At 37.3% G+C, this 23,930-nt stretch overlaps 1 protein-coding gene and 1 pseudogene across 1 annotated transcript in view; both read left to right on the forward strand.

Annotated features, from left to right (window-relative positions):
- Nucleotides 1-23,930, forward strand: part of DNAH14 (dynein axonemal heavy chain 14) — a 537,201-nt gene that overhangs the window by 348,327 nt on the left and 164,944 nt on the right. The window contains exons 54-57 of the mRNA XM_057727198.1: nucleotides 9,643-9,840; nucleotides 12,744-12,905; nucleotides 17,933-18,124; nucleotides 19,668-19,849. Of these exons, the coding sequence (XP_057583181.1) occupies nucleotides 9,643-9,840; nucleotides 12,744-12,905; nucleotides 17,933-18,124; nucleotides 19,668-19,849 (734 nt within the window). The remainder of the gene's footprint in view (nucleotides 1-9,642; nucleotides 9,841-12,743; nucleotides 12,906-17,932; nucleotides 18,125-19,667; nucleotides 19,850-23,930) is intronic.
- LOC130848000 (superoxide dismutase [Cu-Zn]-like) lies at nucleotides 19,967-22,657 on the forward strand (annotated as a pseudogene).

The raw sequence follows: 23,930 nt of genomic DNA on the forward strand, positions 1-23,930 counted from the left end.
TCATATTCATTGAATCATATGACAAGATCCTTGTCTTCTCAAGGGTTTGTGTAAGAAACTTATCAGCACATAAAAATGCTATTTGTTTTTAGAAGGCATTTGATGTGAAAAAAAGTGATGACTCTGGCACTGTCTCTAGCATATCCTCAGTGTTAGTACAGTATCTGTGCAGGCGAATCTTGACTTCAAAAATAATACAATTACTTGAATATTTATTTAGAAACATGAGTCGTTGCACAGAATTTTACTTCTCATGAAGTCAAATGAAAATTAAATCCTTGGAAAATCCCCAAATACCTTAAATAGAGAAAAGCTTTCAGAAGTCTAAATAAACTCCAACATATTCAGCCAATTATATAAATCACATTATTTATGATGATTTGTTTGTTACTATTTATGCCTATAATTTTATCTATTTTATACTTTATTTATAACTATTTAGTTTTATATTACATACCTTTTTTTTCCAAAAAGGACTTTTTCTGCATTCAGAACAATTAGACCGTTATTCAAACAGTCTTTTATTTAAACAGATATATGTACAGAATTAATTAAAAGGAATTAAAATTTGGAAAATAGAATTAAGGCAAAAATACAGGGCAAATCTTACCACCAACAAAATTATTCCTTTACTAACCTCTCCCATCTCATAAATGGCACCACCATATATCTACTACTCTATCTAGAAACCTAAGAGCCCCTCAGTCTTGACACTTTTCTCTTATGCCCCACATTTAATCCATCAACAAGTCCTGGCAATACAAATTCCAAAATATATTTAAGATCTTCCCACTTCTCTGCATCTCAACTGCCACCACCCTATCTAAGCAAATATCATCTCCACCAGGACTACTGCAGCAGTCTTTCTCTGTCCCCCTTATCAAAAATAGCATGTCCCTTTCCCTCCCCTCAATCCCTGTCATTCTGTCCCTTTATTCTGCCTTATTTTTCTTCCTAGTCCTTGGTATTATCTGATCTTATGTATTAATTTTTATTTATTTACTATCTATCTCCACATTTAGAATGGAAGCTCTGTAATAGCTATGATCTTGTCTATCTTATTTCAGTTATTAACAGAGGTGACCTTGTCCCAGGGCAGAGCCTGTTTGAGATGGTGGCAGTCATGGTTGGTGCTTACTCAAGCAGTGCATCAGAAGCAGCCCAGTTCTCTGATGGCAGCTGCTCCACCACAGCTCACTTCCTACTACACAGTTAGAGTCTATGTGGGCCCTACCAGCCCTGTGTGTGGCTCCAAAACAAGGCGGGGTTGGTGGAGGTTGGGTGCAGTAATCAGCTGTGAGGGTCAAAGGGGACTTGCACCCAAGGCTGCATCTGAGCAAAGTGAAGGAAACACATATGGTTACCTGCACAGGGAGCACATTGGAGACAGCTCAGGCCTCTGTCTGTGACCAACACAAGCTGAGAGCCTGCATGGGCCCCACTTGCTTCAGTGCTTGGCCCTCCCAGGGCAAGAGTCTCAGTATGGAGGGAGGGGAAAACACACACTTAAGTGGAACACAACCAGCTGAGGGCTGATCATCAGGGCTTGTGCTCCAGCAATGTGGGATCAGACACTATTCTCCAGAGGGTGGCTACAGCCACTGAACACGGGGAAGTCCCACCTCACAATCAGCTCCAGCTCTAGTCCCTCCAGCTTCAGCCCCACCACCTACCAAAGTGATAGCTAACAACACACCCTGAGGAAAGATGGGACAGGCACCCACGTGAAATCCAGATCTCCTGCCAAAGGCATTGGGCATACACATCTATATAGGGATGCTCCCACATAAGAACACCCCTTCAAAACCACAATAGATAACTGTTTCACCTAAATTCACAGAGGCAGAGAAAGTTAAATAAAATGAAAAGGCAGATGAATTTTTGCTCTCTGTTGAAAGAACAAGGGGAAAAAACTGAAAAAATAAATAATGAAATAGAAATAAACAATTTAACAGATAAACAAAACACAGGTAATTAAAATGTTAACCAAATTAGGGTAAAGAATAAATCTACACAACTAGAAAATATTAAATTAAAAAAGACCCAATCAGATATGAAGAATTTAATAGCTGAAATAAAAAAACACACCAGAAGGAATGAATAGCAGACTAAGTGATACAGAAGAACACATAAGAGACCTGGAAGATAAAATAATGGAAATCACCAAGTCAGAACAGCAAAAAAGAAAAGCAAATTAAAAAAAATGAAAACAGTCTAGGAGATATCTGTAATAGTATTAGGCATGCCAATACTCACACTATAGGGCCCCAAATGGAGAAGAGAGAAAGAAGGGATCAAAAACGTATTTGAGAAAATTATGGCTGAAAACTTCACAAACCTAAAGAAGGAAACTTATATCCAGGTACAGGAATCACAAAGGGTCTCAAATAATATGAGCCCAAAAAGACCCACACCAAGACACAACATAATTAAAAATGCAAAGATAAAGAGAGAATTCTAAAAGCAGCAAGAAAAACAGAGTCATATACAAAGGAATCCCCATAAGGCTGTCAATTGATTTCTCTGCAGAAACTTTACAGGCTGAAGGGAGTGACATGATATATTTAAAGTCCCAAAAGGGAAAAGGGTTGTCCCAAAAGTGTTGCAGTATTCTGCAACCTAGGATACTCTACCTAGCAAGATTATCATTTAGAATAGAAGCAGAGATAAAGAACTTCTGTGACAAGTAAAAATTAGAGTTCATCAATGCCAAAACTACTTTAGAAGAAATGTTAAAGGGACTTCTCTAAGTGGAAAAGAAGTAAAAATGCTATAGAGAAGGCAAAGTTTCACTAGGAAAGGCAAATATGTAGTAAGAACTGAGGATCAATCCCTTGAATAAGTCAGCGCAAAGATGAAAAAATATGTAAAAGCAACTTTAGCTACAATAAACATCTAAGGGATAAACATGAGAGGTAAAATATGACATCAAAAGCACAAAATGTGGGGAAGGGGAGTAAAAAATGTAGATCTTTTAGAATGTGTTTGAACTTAAATGACTGTCAGTTTAAAACAAGTAGATATAGATCAATATATATGAACCCCATGGAAACCACAAATCAAAAACCTACAGTAAATACACAAAAACTGAAAAGAAAGAAACTCAAGCATACTATTAAAGAAAGTCATCAAACCACAAGGGAAGAAACAAAAAGAAGAAAACAGAGAAGAACTACAAAAACAACTGGGAAACAAATAATAAAATGACAATAAGTACAAACCTATCAACAATTATATTAAAAATGAATGGAGTAAATGCTCCTATCAAAAGACATAGGCTGGTTGATTGAATAAAAACACAAGACCCTTTTATATACTGCCTATAAGAGACTCACTTCAGGGTGAAAGACACACACAGAATGAAAGTGATGTGTTGGGAAAAGATATTTCATGCAAATGGAAATAACAAGAAAGAGGGGTGCCAATACTCAAATCGGATAAAATAGACTTTAAAACAAAGACTACAACAAAAGATAGGGCATTATATAATGATAAAGGGATCAGTATAAGATCATTATTATGCTCATTAACATATATGCATCCTATACAGGAGCACCTAAACTTACAAAGCAAATACTAACAGACATAAAGGGAAAAACTGACAATAATACAATAATGTTAGGAGACTTTAACACCCCACTGGGAACCACAAAAGGTCCTGAATTGCCAGAGCAATCTTGAGAAAAAAAACATGGTATCACCTTCCCAGACTTCAGACTATACTGCAAATCTGTGGTAATCAAAATAGCATGGTACTGGCACAAAAACAGACATACTGATCAATGGAACAGAATAAAGAGTCCAGAAATGAACCCACACACCTAAGGTCAATTAATCTTTGACAAAGAAATCAAGCATGTACAATGGAGAAAAGACAATCTCTTCAATAAGTGGGTCTGGGAAAACTACATGTAAAACAGTGAGATTAGAACATCTAACAAAAATAAACTCAAAATGGATTAAAGATCTAAATGTAAGAAGTGAAACAATAAAACTCTCAGAAGAGAACACAGGCAGAACACTTTTTGACATAAATTGTAGCAATATTTTTATAGATGTCTCCTAAGGCAAAAAAAAAATAAAAGCAAAAATAAACAAATGAAACCTAATTAAACTTAAAAGCTTTTGTACAGCAAAGAAAACCATCAACAAAATGAAAAAAACAACCAACAGAATGGAAGAAAATATTTGTAAATGATATGGCCCATAAGAGATTAATATCCAAAATATATAAGCAGCTCATGAAACTCAATATCAAAAAGAAACAACCCAGTCAAAAAAAAATAAGCAGAAGACCTGAATACCTGAACAGACGTTTTTCCAAAGAAGACATAGAGATGGCTAACAGGCACATGAAAAGATGCTCAGCATTGCTAATTATTAGAGAAATGTGAATCAAAACAATAGTGAGATATCATCTTCACCTGTCAGAATGGCTAGCATCAAAATGTCCACAAATAACAAGTGCTGATGAGGATATGGAGGAAAAGGAACACTTGTACACTGTTGGTGGAAATGAAATTGGTGCAGTCAATATGGAAAACAGTATGGAGGTTCCTCAAAAAACTGAAAATAGAACTACCATGTGATCAACAATTCCACTCCTGAGTATTTATCTGGCAAAACTGAAAACACTCATTCTAAAAGATAAATGCACCCCAATGTTTATAGCAGCACTATTTACGATAGCCAAGCTATGGAAGCAACATAAGTGTTCATCAACAGACAAGTTGATAAAGAAGATGTGGTATATATATACATTGGAATATTACTCAGCCATAAAAAAGAATGAAATTTTGCCATTTGCAGCAAACTAGATGGACTGAGAAGTAACTCAGTGAAGTAACTCAGATAGAGAAAGATAAATACTGTATGATATCACTTATATCTCTAAAAAATAAAACATATGATGGTATATAGCGAAACAGAAACAGACTCATGGTTGTAGAAAACAAGCTAGTGATTACCAGAGGGAATAGGGGAGGGGTGAAATAGGGGTATAGAATTAATACATACAAACTACTATGTATAAAATAAACAGCAAAGATATATTGTATATCACAGGGAATTATAGCCATTATTTTGTAATAACCTTTAATGGAGTATAATCTGTAAAAATACTGAATTACTATGCCATACACTTGAAACAAATATAATATTGTAAAGAAACTATATTCAATTATAAAAAAACTGAGAAAAAAAGGATAAGAGGACTAATCATCAGGAAGATGTAACACTTACAAACATGTACACACCTAACAACTAAGCCTCAAAATGCATGAACCAAATTGACAGAAATGAAGGGAGAAATAAGCAGTAGCAATAGTATTTAGAGACTTCAGTATTCCCACACTCAATAATTGATAGAGCAACTACAAGAATGTAAAGACGTCAACAATATTGTAAAACAATTTCACCTGATTGACACATATAGAGGACTCCAGCCAACAACAGCACACATTCTCCAGGATAGGCTATATGCTAAACTAGAAAACAAATCTCAATAAATTTAAAAGGATTGAAGTCATTCAAAGTATGTTCTCTGATCACAATAGAGTTACTGTATGAATCAATAATAGAAAGAAATTTAGAGTATTCATGAATAGGTGGAATTTTTATAATACATTCCTAAATAACCAATGGGCAAAAGAAGAAATCATAAGAGAAATTAGATAATACTTTGAGATGAATGAAAAGAAAAACACAACATACCTAAAGTAGTGCTTAGAGGGAAATTTACCACTATAAATGCCTATATTTTACAAAGAAGAAAAATCTCAAATAAATAACCTAAGCTTCCACCTTAGAAAACTACAAAAAGGAAAGAAAACTAAGCCCAAAGCAAGCACAAAGAGGAAGTAATAAAGATGAAAGAAGAAAGTAGAGAATAGAAAAACAATAGAGAATATCAACGAAAACAAAAATTGATTCTTTGAAAAGATCAACAAAACTGACAAATCTTTAGCGAGGCTGACCAAGAGAAAAAGAGCACGAACACTCCAACTATTAAAATCAGGAATTAAAGAGGTGGCATAACTACCAACATTACAAAAATAAACGGATTATAGGAGAATACAATGAACAACCGTATGCCAACACATTAAATAACTTAGATGAAATGGACACCTTACTAGAAAGACACAAATTACTGAACTGAAGAAATATAAAATCTGAATAGACATAGCTAATAAAAAGATTGAATTAGGAATTTTAAAACTTCCCACAAAGAGAAGCCTAGGGCCAAATAGTTTCACTAGAGAATTCTAACATTTAAGGAAAAATTAAATCAATCCTTTACAACTCTTCCAGAAAATAGAAGAGGGAATACTTCCCAGCTAATCTATGAAGCCAGTATCACCCTGATACCAAAACTATACAAAGACATCATGAAAAAAAGAAAACTACATATCACTTATGAATATAACTCAATTTTTTGAATAAAACATTAGCAAACTGAATGCAACAACATATAAGGATTATTTACCATGACCAAGTAAGATTTATTCCAGTAATGTATGTTTGGTTTAACATCTCAAAATCCACTAATGTAACACAATAATAATAGAATAAAAGGCAAAAACCACATGATCATCTTGATAGATGCAGAAAAGGTATTTGATAAAATCCAAAACCACTTATAATCTTTTTAAAAAACTTGGCAAAAGTACCTGGTGATGGGGAGGGAGAAATGGACAGGGAACTGCTAGATTTTGTTATGTCTTATATTTGACTTTCAAAAGTATTTGCACATATTTCTCTGACAAAAATAAAATTGAATTTAAAAAAAAAACTCGGCAAGAAGGAATAGAAAGGTGTTTCATCAACCTAATAAAGTGACCTATGAAAAATTTAGCGCTATTACAATGGAATGTTATTCAGAGATAAAAAGAAATGAGATATCAAGTCACAAAAAAGACATGGCCGAATCTCAAAAGCATATGGCTAAGTGAAAGAAGACTGTCTGGAAAGAATACACAATGTATGACTTCAATTCTATGACATCCTGAAAAGGCAAAACTATGGCAATAGTAAAAAGATTAACAGCTGCCAAGGGTTTGGAGGGAGAAGAGAAAGTGAAACACAAGAGATTATTTCTTAGGGTTGTGAAACTATTCAGTATGATACTGTAATGGTGAGTACGTGACACCATACATTTTTTAAAACACATAGAACTGCACAGCACAGAGTGAACCTTAATGTATGCAATTTTTAAAAATAATTTAGGAGGTCTGGGGATTCTAGGATGGAATGCAGAATGTGACCAAACAATCAAATTGTGCTGCAAATGTGTAAAACAATTTCACTGAGAGTGAGAGGAAAAGGAGCTCACCTAAGGAACCTTGGAAATGAATCGAGTCTATAAGACTAAAGGCAAAAGAAACTGTTTATAAGCACTGTACTCTAGTTCATAGTTTCCAATAGGTGTAAGGTTAGCCATCCTGATACTACTGCATAGATATATATGAAATAAAATATAGGATGGCGAGTGATGGGAGTGTTTTCTCATTGCTGGAGTGAGAGGCTACAGTCAAGCAAGGGGAAGATGCTAAAATGAGCCATACAGTAATAGAGTTGAAGACATCAGTTGAATATATGTTTAGTTTAATATAGATGATTACATATAGAAATATTTATAGATATATGAACATATGAATTAGCATACAAAGATATATTTCTTTGTTGTGTCAGCTGAGAGGGCCTAGAAACAGTGATACCCAAGTAGAAACACACCTAGCACCCTGATCTTGGTTTATAATACCATTTTTCAAGTAAAAAGAAATCAGGACTCCTTAGAAAAATGAATTATTATAAATCTGGCACAAAAAAATATACTGTATAGCATGGAGTATCTCGTAGTGCCAGAAAGAAAGTGTTAAAAAAAAAAAATCAAGATCATGAGAGTATATCAAAGGGACATAAGAGCCAACTAAAAGAGCCCCCAGTGGTCATACCCAAAACAACAAAATAAAGTAGTATTGGATTATAACCCAAAGTAAATAATAAATATCCATGAATCTACATATATAAATAATGAATATAAACAAATGGAGGGACATAGACAATTCTCCCACAAAGAAGAATTCCAAATAACGTATGTAGATACTCTGCCCTCAAGGAATTAAAGTATAACTCTACAGTCCTTAACTGTGAGCTACTCTTAGTGACCTTCTCCCAAAGAGTATAGTATGGAAAGCAGGGAGGTGGGGGAAGAGGAACTTTACAGTGGAGAAATCTGACAAATACTACCTCATCAAAGTGATCAAAGTCAGCATCAGCAGTGATAAATCATGGCAACAAATATATCATACTAATAGTAGATGTTAATAACAGGGGAAACTGGTTTGTGGGGTATATGAAAATTCTCTTTACTACCTTGGCAATTTCATTGTAAATCAAAAACTCTTCTAATGTTTAAAAAACGGTATTTCTAAAAGTGAGCAAAAGACTTGAATAGGTATTTCACCAAAGAAGATTCATGAATACCTAATAAGCCCATGGAAAGATACTCGACATCATTAATCATTAGAGAAATGCAAGTTAAAACCACATTGAGATACCACTACACACCCACTTGAATGACTGTCATCAAAAAGATAGTCAACAGCAAGTTCTGACGAGGGTGTGGATAAACTGGAACTCACATACATTGCTAGTGGGATGTAAAATAGTACAACTACTTTTGAATGTGTTTTGGCCATTTCTTATAACGTTTAACATAGATTTACCCCATAACTGAGCAATTCTGTTCCTATGCACCTACACAAGAAAAAGTAAAACAAATGTGTGCTCAAAGACTTGTATGCACATGTTCTTTAGCAGCTCTGCTATAACAGCCAAGAAGGGGAAAACATCCAAATGTCCATCAATGGGTGAATGGATGAACAAAATGTGCTTTATTCATACAATAGAATACTATTCATGCTAAGTGAGAAGAAATCAAATGCAAAAGACTTCATATTGTATGATTCCATATATAGGAGATGTCCAGAAAAGGCAAATCTATAGGAATAGAAAGCATGTTAATGGTTGGCTGGGACTGGAGGTTGGAAAGAGGATTGAGTACAGGTAAGAGTGAAGGATATTTTCAGGATGATAGAAACGCTCTAAAAATGGATTGTGGTGACGGTTGCATAACTCTGTAAATTTACTAAAAATCACTTAATTGTACACTTAAAACAGATATAGTCTGTAAATTACACCTCATTAAAGCAATCTGAAAAGGGTAAACAGCTTTGTTTATCATCATTATCAAAGGGCAATTCTTAAGTGTTTATTGCTCAAAATAAATAGGAAAAGACCTATCTAAATTCCTATAAATGAAGACTCAACTGTTGACAGTCACATAACAATAATTTATAAGCATATCTATGCTACTTTTCCAGATTGTCTTTCCAGTGAAGTTATTTCATATACTTTAAGAAGCTGTGGGGAAAAAAAAAGATTAAAATATTTAAAGTGTTTGAGTGCCTTATAAAACTTTGATAAAATACTTTGTTTCATATACCCATCAAAAAGTTTTAAAAATAGTCTAAGGTAATTTTACTGTCTAAATTTCTAGCACATCTAAATAGAAAACTATATACTGAAAGGTTCTCAGAACATATTTAAGAATCATATGTTGGATTTTTTTTTCTTCCCAAGATTGGAATAGATGGATGTGGAAAAGAAACTTGTGCAACTCTGGCCTGTTATTTAACAGAATACAAAATATACCGAGTGCCTTTATCTCACAATTATGCATACATGGAATTCAAAGAAGACTTTAAAAAGGTGTTTATTCAAACAGGATTAGAAGGGACCCCCACTGTTTTGATAGTTACTAACTTAAACCTGGATCAGGTAAGTACATTTTGTCTTTATTATTTGCTAAAGTTTGATATTTAAGTACCCCCCCAATTTAATATTTGAAAAGAAAATATTTATCTATGGTCCTATTAACGTACCATATCAATTATTTTCATTATTCTCTCTCCTTATCCAATCATAGCCTATAGAGTTTACAAATTTCCAATCATGTTGTAGATAGTTCTGCATAAGCACTACAACAAAAGAATTTTCTGCCTTTATAATTTTAATTTTAACTGACAAATTGGAAATACAAGGGTGAGTCAAAAATTATCCTCACTCTGGTTATAGAATTTAAGTAACTTTTAGAAAAGACAAATACATCATTTTTCGATATAATCTCCTTGCTTTTCAATACACTTTGTCCATCTGTCAACAAGCTTTCCTATTCCCTCATTAAAAAATGTTTTAGGCTGAACTGCAAGCCATGAATGCACCCCTGTCTTCACTTCATTAGAAGTGAATCTTTGTCCTCGTAGGGCTGCTTTCAGGGAAACAAACAGGTGAAAGTCTGATGAAGCAAAATCAGGACTATAGGGAGGATGCTTTAACACCTTAAAATGAAGTTTTTGCAGAGTATCAACAGTGTGGGCAAAAGTGTGCAGACGTGCATAACCTCAGACCTCAAAAAATGAATCACCGCACGCTGCTCTTCTTTCATGCAAATCACAAGTGGGGCATCCATCTTTGTTCACACCACAGTTACAAATGAACTGATGTAACACGCTCACACCTGCAGAGCAGTGACTGGGGAGACAGAAGCCTTGGACGGAAAGCACTGATAAGACAGTGCGACCAACAGAAGTGTTAATACAACCGAGTGCCGATAATTTTCTCACCCTCATAATTTATCTATGTAACTGAAGTCATCCATTTTATATCCGAACCAGTTTTTTAATCTGTCTTTTAAAAAGAACACTATCATCTGTATCCACTGTCTGACCATGTAACCTACAATGTGTTCTCACAGAGTTTGAGCCTTCTGTTTCTCTTCTTTATCCTTCTGCTCAAATTTCACTAGAGTTGAGAACTTTCCTTGCAGGTTATATTTTATTTAGCCAAAACATAGTTAGGAATACCACTTCAGATTATATTTACTTATTTGCAGCAAAGTTTCAAGGAAATATTGTTTATTATCTATGATCCAGACATGTATAGTTTTGAGTATTGTTTCAAACCCCCATCGTGTTTTCTCCTAATACTGGACCTCTCTCCCTAGAGTTGCAGGGTTTTTTCTTCATGTCATAGTTTGAGAGTAAACCCAAGGGCCATCTCGTATCTCTGTTCTCCATAATACCCAATTTTTCTGCTTTAACTATATCTTCTCCCCTTCTCAAATTTAAATATCCTACTCCTTGATCAGGTTGAGATTTCTGCCAGACACTTTCTTTGTAGATTTCAGAAATGTAATTCCTCCCATTCCAGGAACCTATCATCCTAATCTAAGAAACTGTTTTTCAGAAACCCACTATCAAAGCTGAGTTGAACATGGCTCCCATGTTATGCAGAACTTCAAGGTCATTGGATCTCCCTTCTACCCTTTCCAGGTTTTTTCTGGCTACAGCCTCATTTTCCACATGAATCCAAAAACTGGTGTTATCCCTTTGTTAAATCTGTTAACATTTGTGAAGTGGAGTACAGGGTACCAGATGGTGAGGCACAATTTAACAAAAGACCACAAGAGAATTTGAAATAGAGAAGTTTATGACTCACAGGTTCTGCAGGAGGTACACAGCACACCTTGAGGGGACCCATGGGAAGTCAAAGCAAAGTGCAGAGAGAGAAGCAGGACCAGGGCACATGCCTTGATTAGGGTCCGTGTGTGCCGTGCTTTGCAGTTTCCAGGCTAGGGCCAGATTGGTCAATTCAAACCTAAAGAAGGGTTTTGGTAAGAGGGGCCTTATCTAAGGAGCACATAAAAGGAAGGCTTTGAGAAGCAGGGAAGACTGTTGATCACAAGGAATGTTGGGAAGTCATATCAGAATTTACATTTGCTTGTGACCCTTTGGGTTGCTATCTAAGGCACGTGCATCCATAAGGAGGCTAGTGTCAGTTTAAGGCCCCCCGCAGCCTGCTTGGCCAAACCAAGTGGATGCTGAGGCAGCATTACTGTGGAGTAACTTAGCTAGACTCTCGACAAGTAGGTAATAATCAGAGTATTTAATAAAGCTTTGGCAGTTCTCCATCATATCTTAGGTGAGACAGGAAAGCAGCTAGCCCTTCTGTTGGCCTCTACTGGACACAGCCCGCCAGCTCTCTGCCCTTCCCCAACTGGGCTGAAATACCAGGCACCTGTGAGTGACTGAAGAGTATCCTGAGGAGCTGATAATGCTAATGATGCTGTTTCATTAAAAGAAAGCTTGGATTTATCCTCAAAATCAAAATGTTCATACTTTTTTATAACTCCTCTGGTAGAGTTTCTTTCACTGCTACTTGTCCTCTACTACTTTCACATTCAATTTGGAACACTTTATACAGAATATCTTGGTTAAAATAAATAATCTTTTGGCCATGTGATTTCTAGTTTGTGTAGTGTTCAAACACAAAGTAGATACAGTGAGAACTACTATAAACTGCTTGATACAAAGTCCCTGCTCAACCCATTACTGTACCCAGCCCTCCAATGCCTCTCGCCCCAGTGCATAGCACAAGCATTCAGCATACTGTCAGTACCAAATCTGTGTTTCTTTCATGTTTGAATAAATGAATGGGTAAATGAAGCTTATTTTGACTCAGAAAAAAATGTTTTGATGGGTTTGAATTAAGAAAAGTTATTTGTGTTTTTTTTAAATAATCTAAATTCTCCTTAAATACTATTGCTTTCTCAATTTGCTGTGTTTAGAGTAGAATATATGAATAATTGACTCATTCCCGATTAAATATGTGTTTCACCTAAGGAGTTATTTTTGGAAGATTTGAACAGCATTGTTAATTTGGGGAAAATACCTGACTGGTTTGAAAATGAGGAGCTGGACTCAATTGCACTCAGGATTAGAACTCTTGCTGAACAGTCTGGTTATGTTGATGATAGGCAAGCTTTACTCTCATTCTTCCAAAAGGTACTTTTTTTGTGTGGATTAGCTTCATTAAACTGTCATGTTAAATTAAAAATAGACTATGTTTATAATTCTGTACATGATTTTCAAGTTAGATAATTTCTTTGGTTTTTACATGAGTTTTTTTTTTTAAGAGCTTTTATTGAGATACAGTTAACAGACAATAAACAGCATATATATAGAGTGTACAATTTGGTGTCCCAATCTCCCAATTCATTCCCCCCCCAACCCTCCCCGCTTTCCCCACTTGGTGTCCATGTGTTTGTTCTCTACACCTGTGTCTCTATTTCTGCCTTGCATTTCCTCTTTCATAGTTGTTAGCATTTGCCTTATGTATCGAGGGGCTCCTATATTGGGTGCATATATATTTATAATTAGTATCTCCTCTTCTTGGATTGATCCCTTGATCTTTATGTAATGTCGTTTCTTGTCTCTTGTAACATTTTTTATTTTAAAGTCTATTTTATCTGATATGAGTATTGCTACTCCAGCTTCCTTTTGATTTTCATTTGCATGGAATATCTTTTTCCATCCCCTCACTTTCAGTCTGTATGTGTCCCTAGGGCTGAAGTGGGTCTCTTGGAGACAGCATCTATATGGGTCTTGTTTTTGTATCCATTTAGCCAGTCTGTGTCTTCTGGTTGGTGCATTTAGTCCATTTACATTCAAGGTAATTGTCAATATGTATGTTCCTAGTACCATTTTCTTAATTGTTTTGTTGTTGTTTTTGTAGGTCCTTTTCTTCTCTTGTGTTTCCCACTTACAGAAGTTCCTGTAGCATTTGTTGTAGGGCTGGTTTGGTGGTGCTGAATTCTCTTAGCTGTTGCTTGTCTGTGAAGCTTTGGATTTCTCCATCGAATCTGAATGAGATCCTTGCTGGGTAGAGTATTCTTGGTTGTAGGTTCTTCCCTTTCATCACTTGAAATATATCATGCCACTCCCTTCAGGCTTGCAGAGTTTCTGCTGAGAAATCAGCTGTTAACCTTATGGGAGTTCCCTTGTATGTTATTTGTTGTTTTTCCCTTGTTGCTTTTAATAACATTTCTCTGTCTTTAATTTTTGTCAACTTGACTAATATATGTCTTGGCATGTTTCTCCTTGGATTTATCCTGCCTGGGACTCTCTGCACTTCCTAGACTTGGGTAGCTATTTCCTTTCCCACGTTAGGGAAATTTTCAACTAGAATCTCTTCCAATATTTTCTCAGGTCCTTTCTCTCTCTCATCTCCTTCTGGGACCCCTATAATGCAAATGTTGGTGCGTTTAACATTGTCCCAGAGGTATCTTAGGCTGTCTTCAGTTCTTTTCATTCTTTTTTCTTTATTCTTTCCTGCATCAGTGATGATCACCATTCTGTCTTCCAGGTCACTTATTCGCCCTTCTGCCTCAGTTAATCTGCTATTTGTTCCTTCTAGTGTGTTTTTCATTTTAGTTATTGTGTTGCATATCTCTGTTTGTTTGCTCTTTAATTCTTCTAGGTCTTTGGTAAACTTTTCAATCTTTGCAGCCAGTCTTTTCTCAAAGTCCTGGATCATCTTCACTATCATTATTCTGAATTCTTTTTCTGGAAGGGTGCCTATCTCCTCTTCATTTAGTTGTTTTTCTGGGGCTTTATGCTGTCCCTTCATCTGGTACAAAGTCCTCTGCTTTTTCATTTTCTCTATCTTTCTGTGGCTGTGGTTTTCAGTTCCACAAGACGAAATACTGCTGATACTGCTTGATACTGCTGTCTGCCCTCTTGTGGAGGAAGCTATCTAGGAGCCTCCTGTGTGCTTCCTGATGGAAGGGACTGATGGTGGGTAGGGCTGGGTGGGCAGAGCTCAGTAAAACTTTAATCTGCTTGCCTGCTAATGGGTGGGGCTGTGTTCACACCTTGTTGGTTGTTTGGCCTGAGGCCACCTAGTGCTGGAGCCCACAGGCTCTTTGGTGGGGCTAATGGCAGACTCTGGGAGGGCTCACACCAATAAGCACTTCCCAAAAACCCTGCTGCCAGTGCCCCTGCCTCCTCGGTGAGCCACAGCCGCGCCCCCCCCACCTCAGCAGGCAACCCTCCAACACCAGCAGGTAGGTCTGGTTCAGTCTCCTATGGGGTCACTGCTCCTTCCCCCTGGGTCCTGGTGAGCACATTTTTTTGTGTGCCCTCCAAGAGTGGAGTCTCTGTTTCCACAAGTCCTGTGGAGGTCTTGCAATCAAATCCTGCTGGCTCTCAAAGTCTGATTCTCTGGGGATTCCTCCTCCTGTTGCTGGACTCCCAGGTTGGGAAGCCTGATGTGGGGCTCAGAACCCTCACTTTAGTGGGTAGACTTCTGCAGTATAACTGTTCTCCAGTTTGTGAGTCACCCACCCAGCATTTATGGGATTTGATTTTTACGCGATTGCGCCCCTCCTACCATCTCATTGCGGCTTCTCCTTTGTCTCTGGATGTGGGATGTCTTTTCTGGTGAGTTCCAGTGTCTTTCTGTTGATGATTGTTCAGTAGTTAGTTGTAATTCTGGTGCTCTTGCAAGAGGGAGTGAGCGCACGTCCTCCTACTCCGCCATCTTAAACCTATTTTACATGAGTTTTTAAAGCTAAAATAATGACTGCCCTCCCTACACACAGACACATCATATGCAAGACAAGCAAAGATCAGCAAGGATCTGGGACTGACTTGCTAACAATGGCTTAAAAAAAACATAACAGCTGGAGGCAATGACACGAGAAATAAGATCCCAATATTATTTCATACCCTGAGATCCCTTCCTAGCCAATTTCAGTTGTATGTTGGTAACAAACCTGGGAAGGCAAGAAACAAGAATCCCTTCATCCCCTTAAATAGCTCAAGAATTGGCTGGGAGGTGATGGGTACAGAAAGAAATCACTCAGGTAGATCAGGTGATATTCATAATGAACTCAGCAGTGGGGTAGCTGTGAAAAGATCAGCTTGATGAGAGATACCAACTAGGCAAATGAACTAGGCTTTCTGTGTCTTTAAGGCATGATGACTGAGAAGTGGCTTAGGGAAGAGATAGATATTTGATTACCCAAGACAAAATGCTTCCTGGGGAAGTACCACAGCCCAACTTATTTCTTGAGCCAGTTTCTGCCTTTCATGGAGTCATTTGAAAATTGAACTGGGCCACCATCCATTCCTCAGTAGATACTTAGTGATCTGGCACAAGAAGAGGATGTAAAAAGTTCTGGGAATGGAATCTACAATTGAGAGAGAACAATAACTCATAAATGCATGCTTAGATTGAGTTATATTTTTAAATGTCATGGTAGAAAGAAGAATAGGAGTTATCCTGATAACTTTTGGCACTCAGGCACCTTGTTACTAAATTGGTTTATCCAATAGATCGTGAGTGGTAAGGAAAAACAAAGAAATTCTGACTTGGAGGGTGGAGAATAGTGCACTCCGGAAATAAAAAGTAAATGCAGAATCCCAAGTAGAAATCAATTTTAATTTTATATATATGCCATACTTTCAAAAATGACTTGAAGTTTCTTAGAATAATAATAAACAGTGAAAGCACACTTTGAACTGTTGGATATCTTCAAGGAGGAGTTTGAGGATGGGTAAAGCAAAGAGAGGTGATTTCATTTTTAATTTAAACATTTCTGTGTTGTGTGAATTTTGCATTGTGCAGTTTCATTTGCTTTTATAAAATTTTTTAAAGACAGAAAGGAGGGAAAAAATCTTACACTTTAGTCTTCTTTCAGGTTTACCACACTTATTTGGCAAAATAAGTTGCTTGCTACTCAAAGATATTATCACTTTGTACAAGTTGAACTCTTTGAGTTAGAAGGAACATTGACTCACTGAGCCTGCTTTCAATAATGTGGTTTTACATCTCATAGTTTAGTTGTGATTTAATTAAATTCCCAATTGATCAGAATGCCTAAGGATTTAATTTTATGCCTAAATCAGTTTGTTTACAAATTAAAGCTTAATTTAAAAATTAATATTTTTTAATCAAAGTCGTTTCCAAATTATGTACACATTTTTGTATATGTATATGCATAAAAAATTTCTATATGCGTACACACTGACATGTAAACAAAGAATGTCTCTGGGATATCAGGTGAAGAATATAGGAAGGGGAAATCTTTCTTTATATATTTCTGTATTTTAAAAAATTTTTTCACTGAGAATATTAATTTTATAAAAGTTAATTTAAAATCTTTAATGAATGTAGTAATGTGTGGTTTTATGTTCTTGCCTCAGTTGAATCTACCAAGTATAGTTTAATCTTTATTTGATGAATTACCATCTTATGTTCTTTATAGTTTCATTATTTGCTCAATAAATATATAGATATGTGACTGAAAAAACAAATAATGTGGTTTTATAAAGTGACAATATGGAAATGAGGAAGGAATATGTGCCCCACGGTCAGTCCTTCCAGGAAGCCAGGAACAGCAACAACACACCCAGGTTTTAGGGTTGGGGGTGGTGGGGTTGCAGGCAAAGTTCTTAGAAACTAGCACATTGCCTAGGACCTACAAAATTGTATAGGATCAAATACAGCTTGGCTGCAATCCTTCAGCTGTAGGAGTTTATTAGTATCTCCCCGGTGCTCTATGCATAACATTGGTCTCTGTTTCTCTTTGTCTTTCAGCTTTAATTCATCTGACCATTTCTCACTTTGAGTTTCTGTGGGTCTTAAACGCACACCGCCCCAGAGGAAAGAGTTATACAGACCCATCACCATTTGATATAAGGTTCCCTACTGAACAGAACTCTAGCACCAGACCCCCTCATACAAGGAATGTTCTGGAGTTCAGTGCCTTCCCTACCCAGTCCATCCAGCTGAAGCCAAGAGGGTGGGGTCCCATAGAGCAGAACCTGGCTGCTTTTCTCAGAAGAGCTCTGTAGGGCTTGTAGTTTCCCTTGGAAGGACTCCGGTTGTGGCAGGCAGTACGCTGATAAGTCCTACTCCACCCATTAAGGAAAAAATTGAAACAAATTTTAAATAGAAATTTCAATATAATATTTTCTTCAAAGCAGTGGATTACATTTTAACAACCTGTATTTTTATTAATTTTCAGAGAATATATAAAAATCTTCATATTCTTATGACCATGAGTCCTACAAGACCTAACTTTCACCAAAATTGTAGACTATATCCTTCCCTGATCAGCTCCTGCACGATCGATTGGTATGAGAAGTGGCCAGAAGAAGCTCTCCTGATTGTAGCCAATTCTTTCTTAAGAGAGAAGGTGGATTTTGAGAACAGAGAGGTAAATATAACCCCTTTAAGAAATCTAACGCAGTGAGGGTTTCAGTTTATTATCAGAATCTGACACCATCATGTCGCTGAATAGAAATGAACCCTAGGTGGGCAAAAATAGGCAGCTCTAGGCAAAATTATGAAATAAGTCAAGTGCTTGTCTTGACTCTTTATCAATTCTCCATCTCTTTTGTCCCCTAATTCACCCTATTTCAAAGATTCGCAGATTCCTCACTGCTTGGATCTCTTTACTATTCTGCCCTCATGGTGAACAGCAGATTTCCATGAAGGTAAACAACCTCCAATTTGCATACCAGATGCTCTGGTGAGGATGCCACAACCTTCTGTGTACTCGTAAATTTCTCTGGCTTGGTTAAAACAACACAACTCCAAAGAAACGAGAGCACAAGCCACACACAAAATTAACTCAGAACTCACAAGCCACAAGTCAGTAAGAATCTACTCTAGAGTGATTCAACTGAAGATCCCATGGGGTGCTGGCAAAAGAAGTTGTAAATTTATAGAGGCCTGAAACTCAGTGTGGGACCTAGAAGGGGCTTACGACCTTACCCGTCCAAGTATTCAAGGAAAGCAAAGGCCAAGAAGGGTAGATTCAGGGTGAAACCAGGAAGAAAATGCAGCTGGGTTAAGAGTGACCAGTTTAGCTAGGCTTGGCGGACTGGAAATGAGTATCAGGACTAGATTAGGTTTAGGGCAGAATTCTCTCTGAAGGTAAGCAAAGGGGACACTCTTTCTACTCTAGTTTTGCCCATCTATATATGTGTGCAGTCATCCCTCGATATCTATGGGGACTTGGTTCCAGCCCCCTCCTGCAACCCCACAGATACCAAAATCAGAGGATGCTCAAGTCCCTTATATAAAATGGTGTAGTATTTGCTTATAATATATGCACATCCTCCAGTATGCTTTAAATCATCTCTAAATTATTCATAATACCTAATATAATGTAAGTGTACATAAAGAGTTGTAAATACAAAGTAAATGCTGTGTAAATAGTTGCCAGTGCATGGGAAATTCAGGTTTTGCTTTTGAAAACTTTCTGGAATTTTTTAAAAATATTTTCAGTGGCTATTTGAATCCATGGATGCAAAATCCACAGATACAGAGGGCTGACTACATATCCTTTGAGTTCTTAAATTTTTCTAGCTCTATTTTACTCAAGGAAATTGAGTATCTTGCTATCAATAACCTACTTTAAAGAAAGGAAGATAGGAGATAAAGAAAGCACCATAAACCTTGGCCAGTGACAATGTGCCCTAAATACTTGGAAGGCAGGAACAGAAATGAGGGAAAAGCCTAGTCTGAGTCTGACATGTCATTAATTGTTGACCATTTCTTTGTCTTTTCCACCCTAACATTATCCTAACCACTAAAACTCATATGTTCTTAGTCCCATTCATCTAGACACTTTTTCTGCATCTCCACATCTCAAAAATGATAAACCATTTCAAGTTATTCACAGTGTTAGTTTTCTTTTGTGTGTGTATATTTGGATTGCTTTCTCTTAATTCTTAGAAATTATTATTTTTCAGAACTTAAAAGAAAAACTTGTCCCAACATGCGTCCAAATCCACCAAAGTGTAGACGACTTGAGCACAAAATACTTTAAAAAAACTAGAAGGCATTATTATATCACTCCCAGTAACTACTTGCGATTCATGGATACATTTGCCCACTTTTTGAAGTCTCGAGAGAAGGAAATGCAAAAGAAGAGGTAAGACTTTGAGACTAAATAAGAAATATGTATATATTTGTGCTTTTATTTGTAAAAAGTGACACAAATACAAAGTAGTGAGCCCAAGTCTGCCCTTTCAGTGGGGGAAAGAAGCAAATGCTGCAGAAGATCTTAAAAGAGGTAAGGTGGATATCTCCCCTGTGGTCATTCAAAGGCTGCCCCTGTAAAGGCAAGGCTAACAGACTCAGCCAGTGAAGAAGCAATAGGCCGTTAGATTCAGACATAGACAATGAAAGCAAGAGTAGCCAGCATTGCCCCTCTCCATGTCCCTTTTTCCATGAGACAACACCAAAATAAAAGGAGCCAGATGACTGCAGCACAGCTAGTGGGCTGCCCAGTTGCTGGGGAGCCAGTGTCATGCTGCAGCTAAGGAGTTTTAGAGCCTCCAGCTAGACCTGGGAAGGTGGGGGAGGAAACTTGAGGTAGAAAGTCTCATACCTCATCAGAACCCAGGAGATGTTGAGAAACAATCTCATGACGGCCTCCCAGAAAGATGGGGAAGAGAGTGGGAAATGGTCTTATAGCATCTGCTCACAAGCATCCCACACTCTCGTGGGATGGATCTAGAAGGATCACAGACTTAGATCAGTTGTAGTTAAACCTTTTCCTTTGTGACATATGTGAAGGCATAAAAGGTTGCCAGGGCACCATGGTGGAGCCATTCCTCCTCAACTCCATCCTCTGACCTGTCACTTATCTAGCTGAGAAAGAATAGGCCACCCTATGTGATACCCTCATTAAGTGTACTGATAGGGGCTTAGACTAAATCCATTCTTGGACAGCACTGGATGAGAGTGGCCATGACAATGACTGCCACTTGGAGCACAGGCCACAGGCAGACTCCCTATCTGGAGCCAAGCCAATTAAAAATTTTATTAATCCAAGTGCATCAGCCATTGGCAATAGCACATACTCTGCCTCGCTTGGCCAGCAGAAGCCCAGAGCGATGCAATTTTTCATCACCACTCATGTTTGAGAGTTTAGACTAGTTTGTGTGTGGCAGACAAGTACAGACCTGACATTTACAGGAGTAGCAGCAACCTCAACAGCAGTATTTTGCTAGTGTGGGGTCAGGATCTACCTTTATTAAGTTTTTGTTATCAAGGTCAAGTGGGGCATGACAGATTCAACATCAGTTAAATAGAGAGCAGTTGCTGTAGACTGGAACACAATCCTATTAGTTTAGAAGGTTAATCTTGTTCTATTATTTTACATAGAGGCTGTTCACTCCCAGGGTTAGCAGCTCCCAGGATGTTTCTGAAAGTCCTTAGATTAAGACTTTTGTTGGTTGGTGATTAAATTGAGGATGATGGCAGCAGCCTGGGTAAACTGGCAGGATGCCCTATAGACAAGAGTCATAAGGCATTAATGGATCCTCCTTCCACCTCTGACCTCCAGGTTTCTGAGGTGTCCCCTTCCCACCATCCAGGGCTGTTGCTCTCCATTCACAAGTCATGGTTGGTGTGATCAGTCTCTGTGACAATCACTTCATCCACTTTCCAGTCTTCCCCATGTCTTACCCACACTGTATACCCAGACACATCCCTAAGTGGCTCACTAATTTCTTCCTTATGTACCTTGTACTATCCTAGAACATCTCCCACCCTCTGAAGTATAACCAAGATCACCATAAGAGTTGTCAGCTTATGTACATGAACTTTATCATCAATACCCATACCTGCTCATATCCATCCATAGCTAGGTGGTAAAAAGAAGCACCAGGTTACAAGTCCTCACTTCCCAGCTCTTCTTTGCTTCTCACAAATCCAGTAGCTCGGTTTCCCAGAGGTAGATATGGGAGAAGGAAAAGTGGGAAGGAAGAGTTAATTATGTGGTTTGGGTCTCTTACAGCCAATCCACACCTCTTCCCCACCCCAAAATATTAAACATCCTGTTTAAATGGGAGGTATCCTTCTGGGAAATAATCACATTCAAAGCCCAAAGTGCCTGTCTTAGGTGTATGTTCCATTGGGAGTTGTTTCAGTTGTCTATTTTTTTTTTCAGTCTTTCTTTTGAATCCATTTTATTTTTAATATCACCTGTTTCTTGGGGCTCATATGTTTACAGATTAAATGCTAAGCACAATGTATGACACACACAACACAAAACAAATAATAACTCTGTTTAAATAAGTGAATAATATAAACAGACTTGAATTTTAGGAAAAGCACCCTGGTATTAGAATGGGGGATAAACTCCAGAGACAAAAAAAAATAAAAACAAAGAAGATTTAAAAGCTATTGTAGGTTTTGCTTCGGCGTCTTCTGCGACATCTCCTACTTCCCTTGGTGCCCTCGCAGTCCAGCCCTGAGTACATCCCCGTGAGTCACGGTGACGAAGGCCATGTGCGTGTTGAAGGGCGATGGCCCAGTGCAGGGCATCATCCACTTCGAGCTAAAGGAAGATACAGTCGTGGTGTCGGATCCATTACAGGATTGACTGAAGGCGATCATGGATTCCATTTCCATCAGTTTGGAGATAATACACAAGGCTGTACCAGTGCAGGTCCTCACTTTAATCCTCTATCCAAAAAACACGGTGGGCCAAGGATGAAGAGAGGCATGTTGGAGACCTGGGCAATGTGAACGCTGACGAAAATGGTGTAGCCGAAGTGTATATTGAAGATTCGATAATCTCACTCTCATAGGAGACCATTCCATCATTGGCCGCACAGTAGTGGTCCATGAAAAACCAGATGACTTGGGCAGAGGTGGAAATGAAGAAAGTACAAAGACAGGAAATGCTGGAAATCGTTTGGCTTGTGGTATAATTGGGATCGCCCAGTAAACATTCCCTAGGATGTGGTCTGAGTCCTAGTAACTTATCTGTTATCTTGCTAGTTGTGGGAATTTAACTTGATAAATGTTAAACACTGTAACCTTAAAAGTGTAATTTGTGTGACTTTTTTTTTAATTGCTTTAAGTACCTGTATTGAGAACTGATTTATCATCACTTAGAAGATTTGTATAATTTTGTAAAACTCATACTCAATTAAAATGTCTGTTTCAATGAAAAAAAAAAGCTATTGTAGTAATCCACATGAGACATTTTGAGGGCCTATCCTAGAGCTAGATCAAAGAATAAAATATGGAAAATATTTATACAATTCACAATTTAAAGGGCATGGGTGATAATGTTCTCATAGATTATGAAAGCCCAGGAAGTAGAAACCATATATTCCATTTTTTAGAAAATGCTCTGCAGCATTTATTTCCTCTCTCAGAACTAAAATTTTGTTGACTAAAAGATTTGTAGTCTTTTGATTTTAAAATTTTTATTTTTATTTATTTTATCCCATACAAAATATATTTTCAATTTTTTATTCTAGTGTATAGATAAATGGAAAATTTTCAACTGTATCTTATAGTTTCTTTTTTAAAAACCTTTTTGGATATAATTAGATTCACAGGAAGTTGCAAAAGTAGTACAGAGAGGTCCAGTGCATCTTTTACTCAGTTTCTCTCAACACTCACATTTTACATAACAATAGTACATCAAAAATCAGAAACTGACATTGGTACAATGTGCGTATATAGTTCAACGCCATTTTATCATGTGTAGATTTGTGCAACCACAACAGCAATCAACATACAGAACTATTCCATCACCACAAAGATCCCCTTCTGCTACTCACTGATAGTCATTCCCACTCTCCTCCTATTCCAAATCCCTTGCAACCACTAATCTATTCTCTATTTCTACAATTTTATCCCTTACGTAAAGGGAGCGCTATTGGTTTCACTCAACACAATGCCTTTGGAACCTATCTAAGCTCTTGCATGTTTCAATAGTTCATTCTTTTTTATTGTTAAAGTAGTATTCCATATGGGTGTACCATAGTTTGTCTAACCATTCATCCATTGAAAAAAATTGGGCTGTTTCCCATTTGGAGTTATTATGAACATAGCTAGTCAGATTTCTGTGTGAATGTAAATTTTCATTTCCCTAGGATAAATGGCAAGAATGCAATTGTCAGGTCATCTCACTTATTAATACCAGGAAATTCCCTGGTGGTCCAGTGGCTAGGACTCAGCACTTTCACTGCCAGGCCAAGTTGGAT

Source organism: Hippopotamus amphibius, chromosome 3, assembly GCF_030028045.1.
Source record: "Hippopotamus amphibius kiboko isolate mHipAmp2 chromosome 3, mHipAmp2.hap2, whole genome shotgun sequence".
In the NCBI taxonomy this organism is placed as follows: Eukaryota; Metazoa; Chordata; class Mammalia; order Artiodactyla; family Hippopotamidae; genus Hippopotamus; species Hippopotamus amphibius.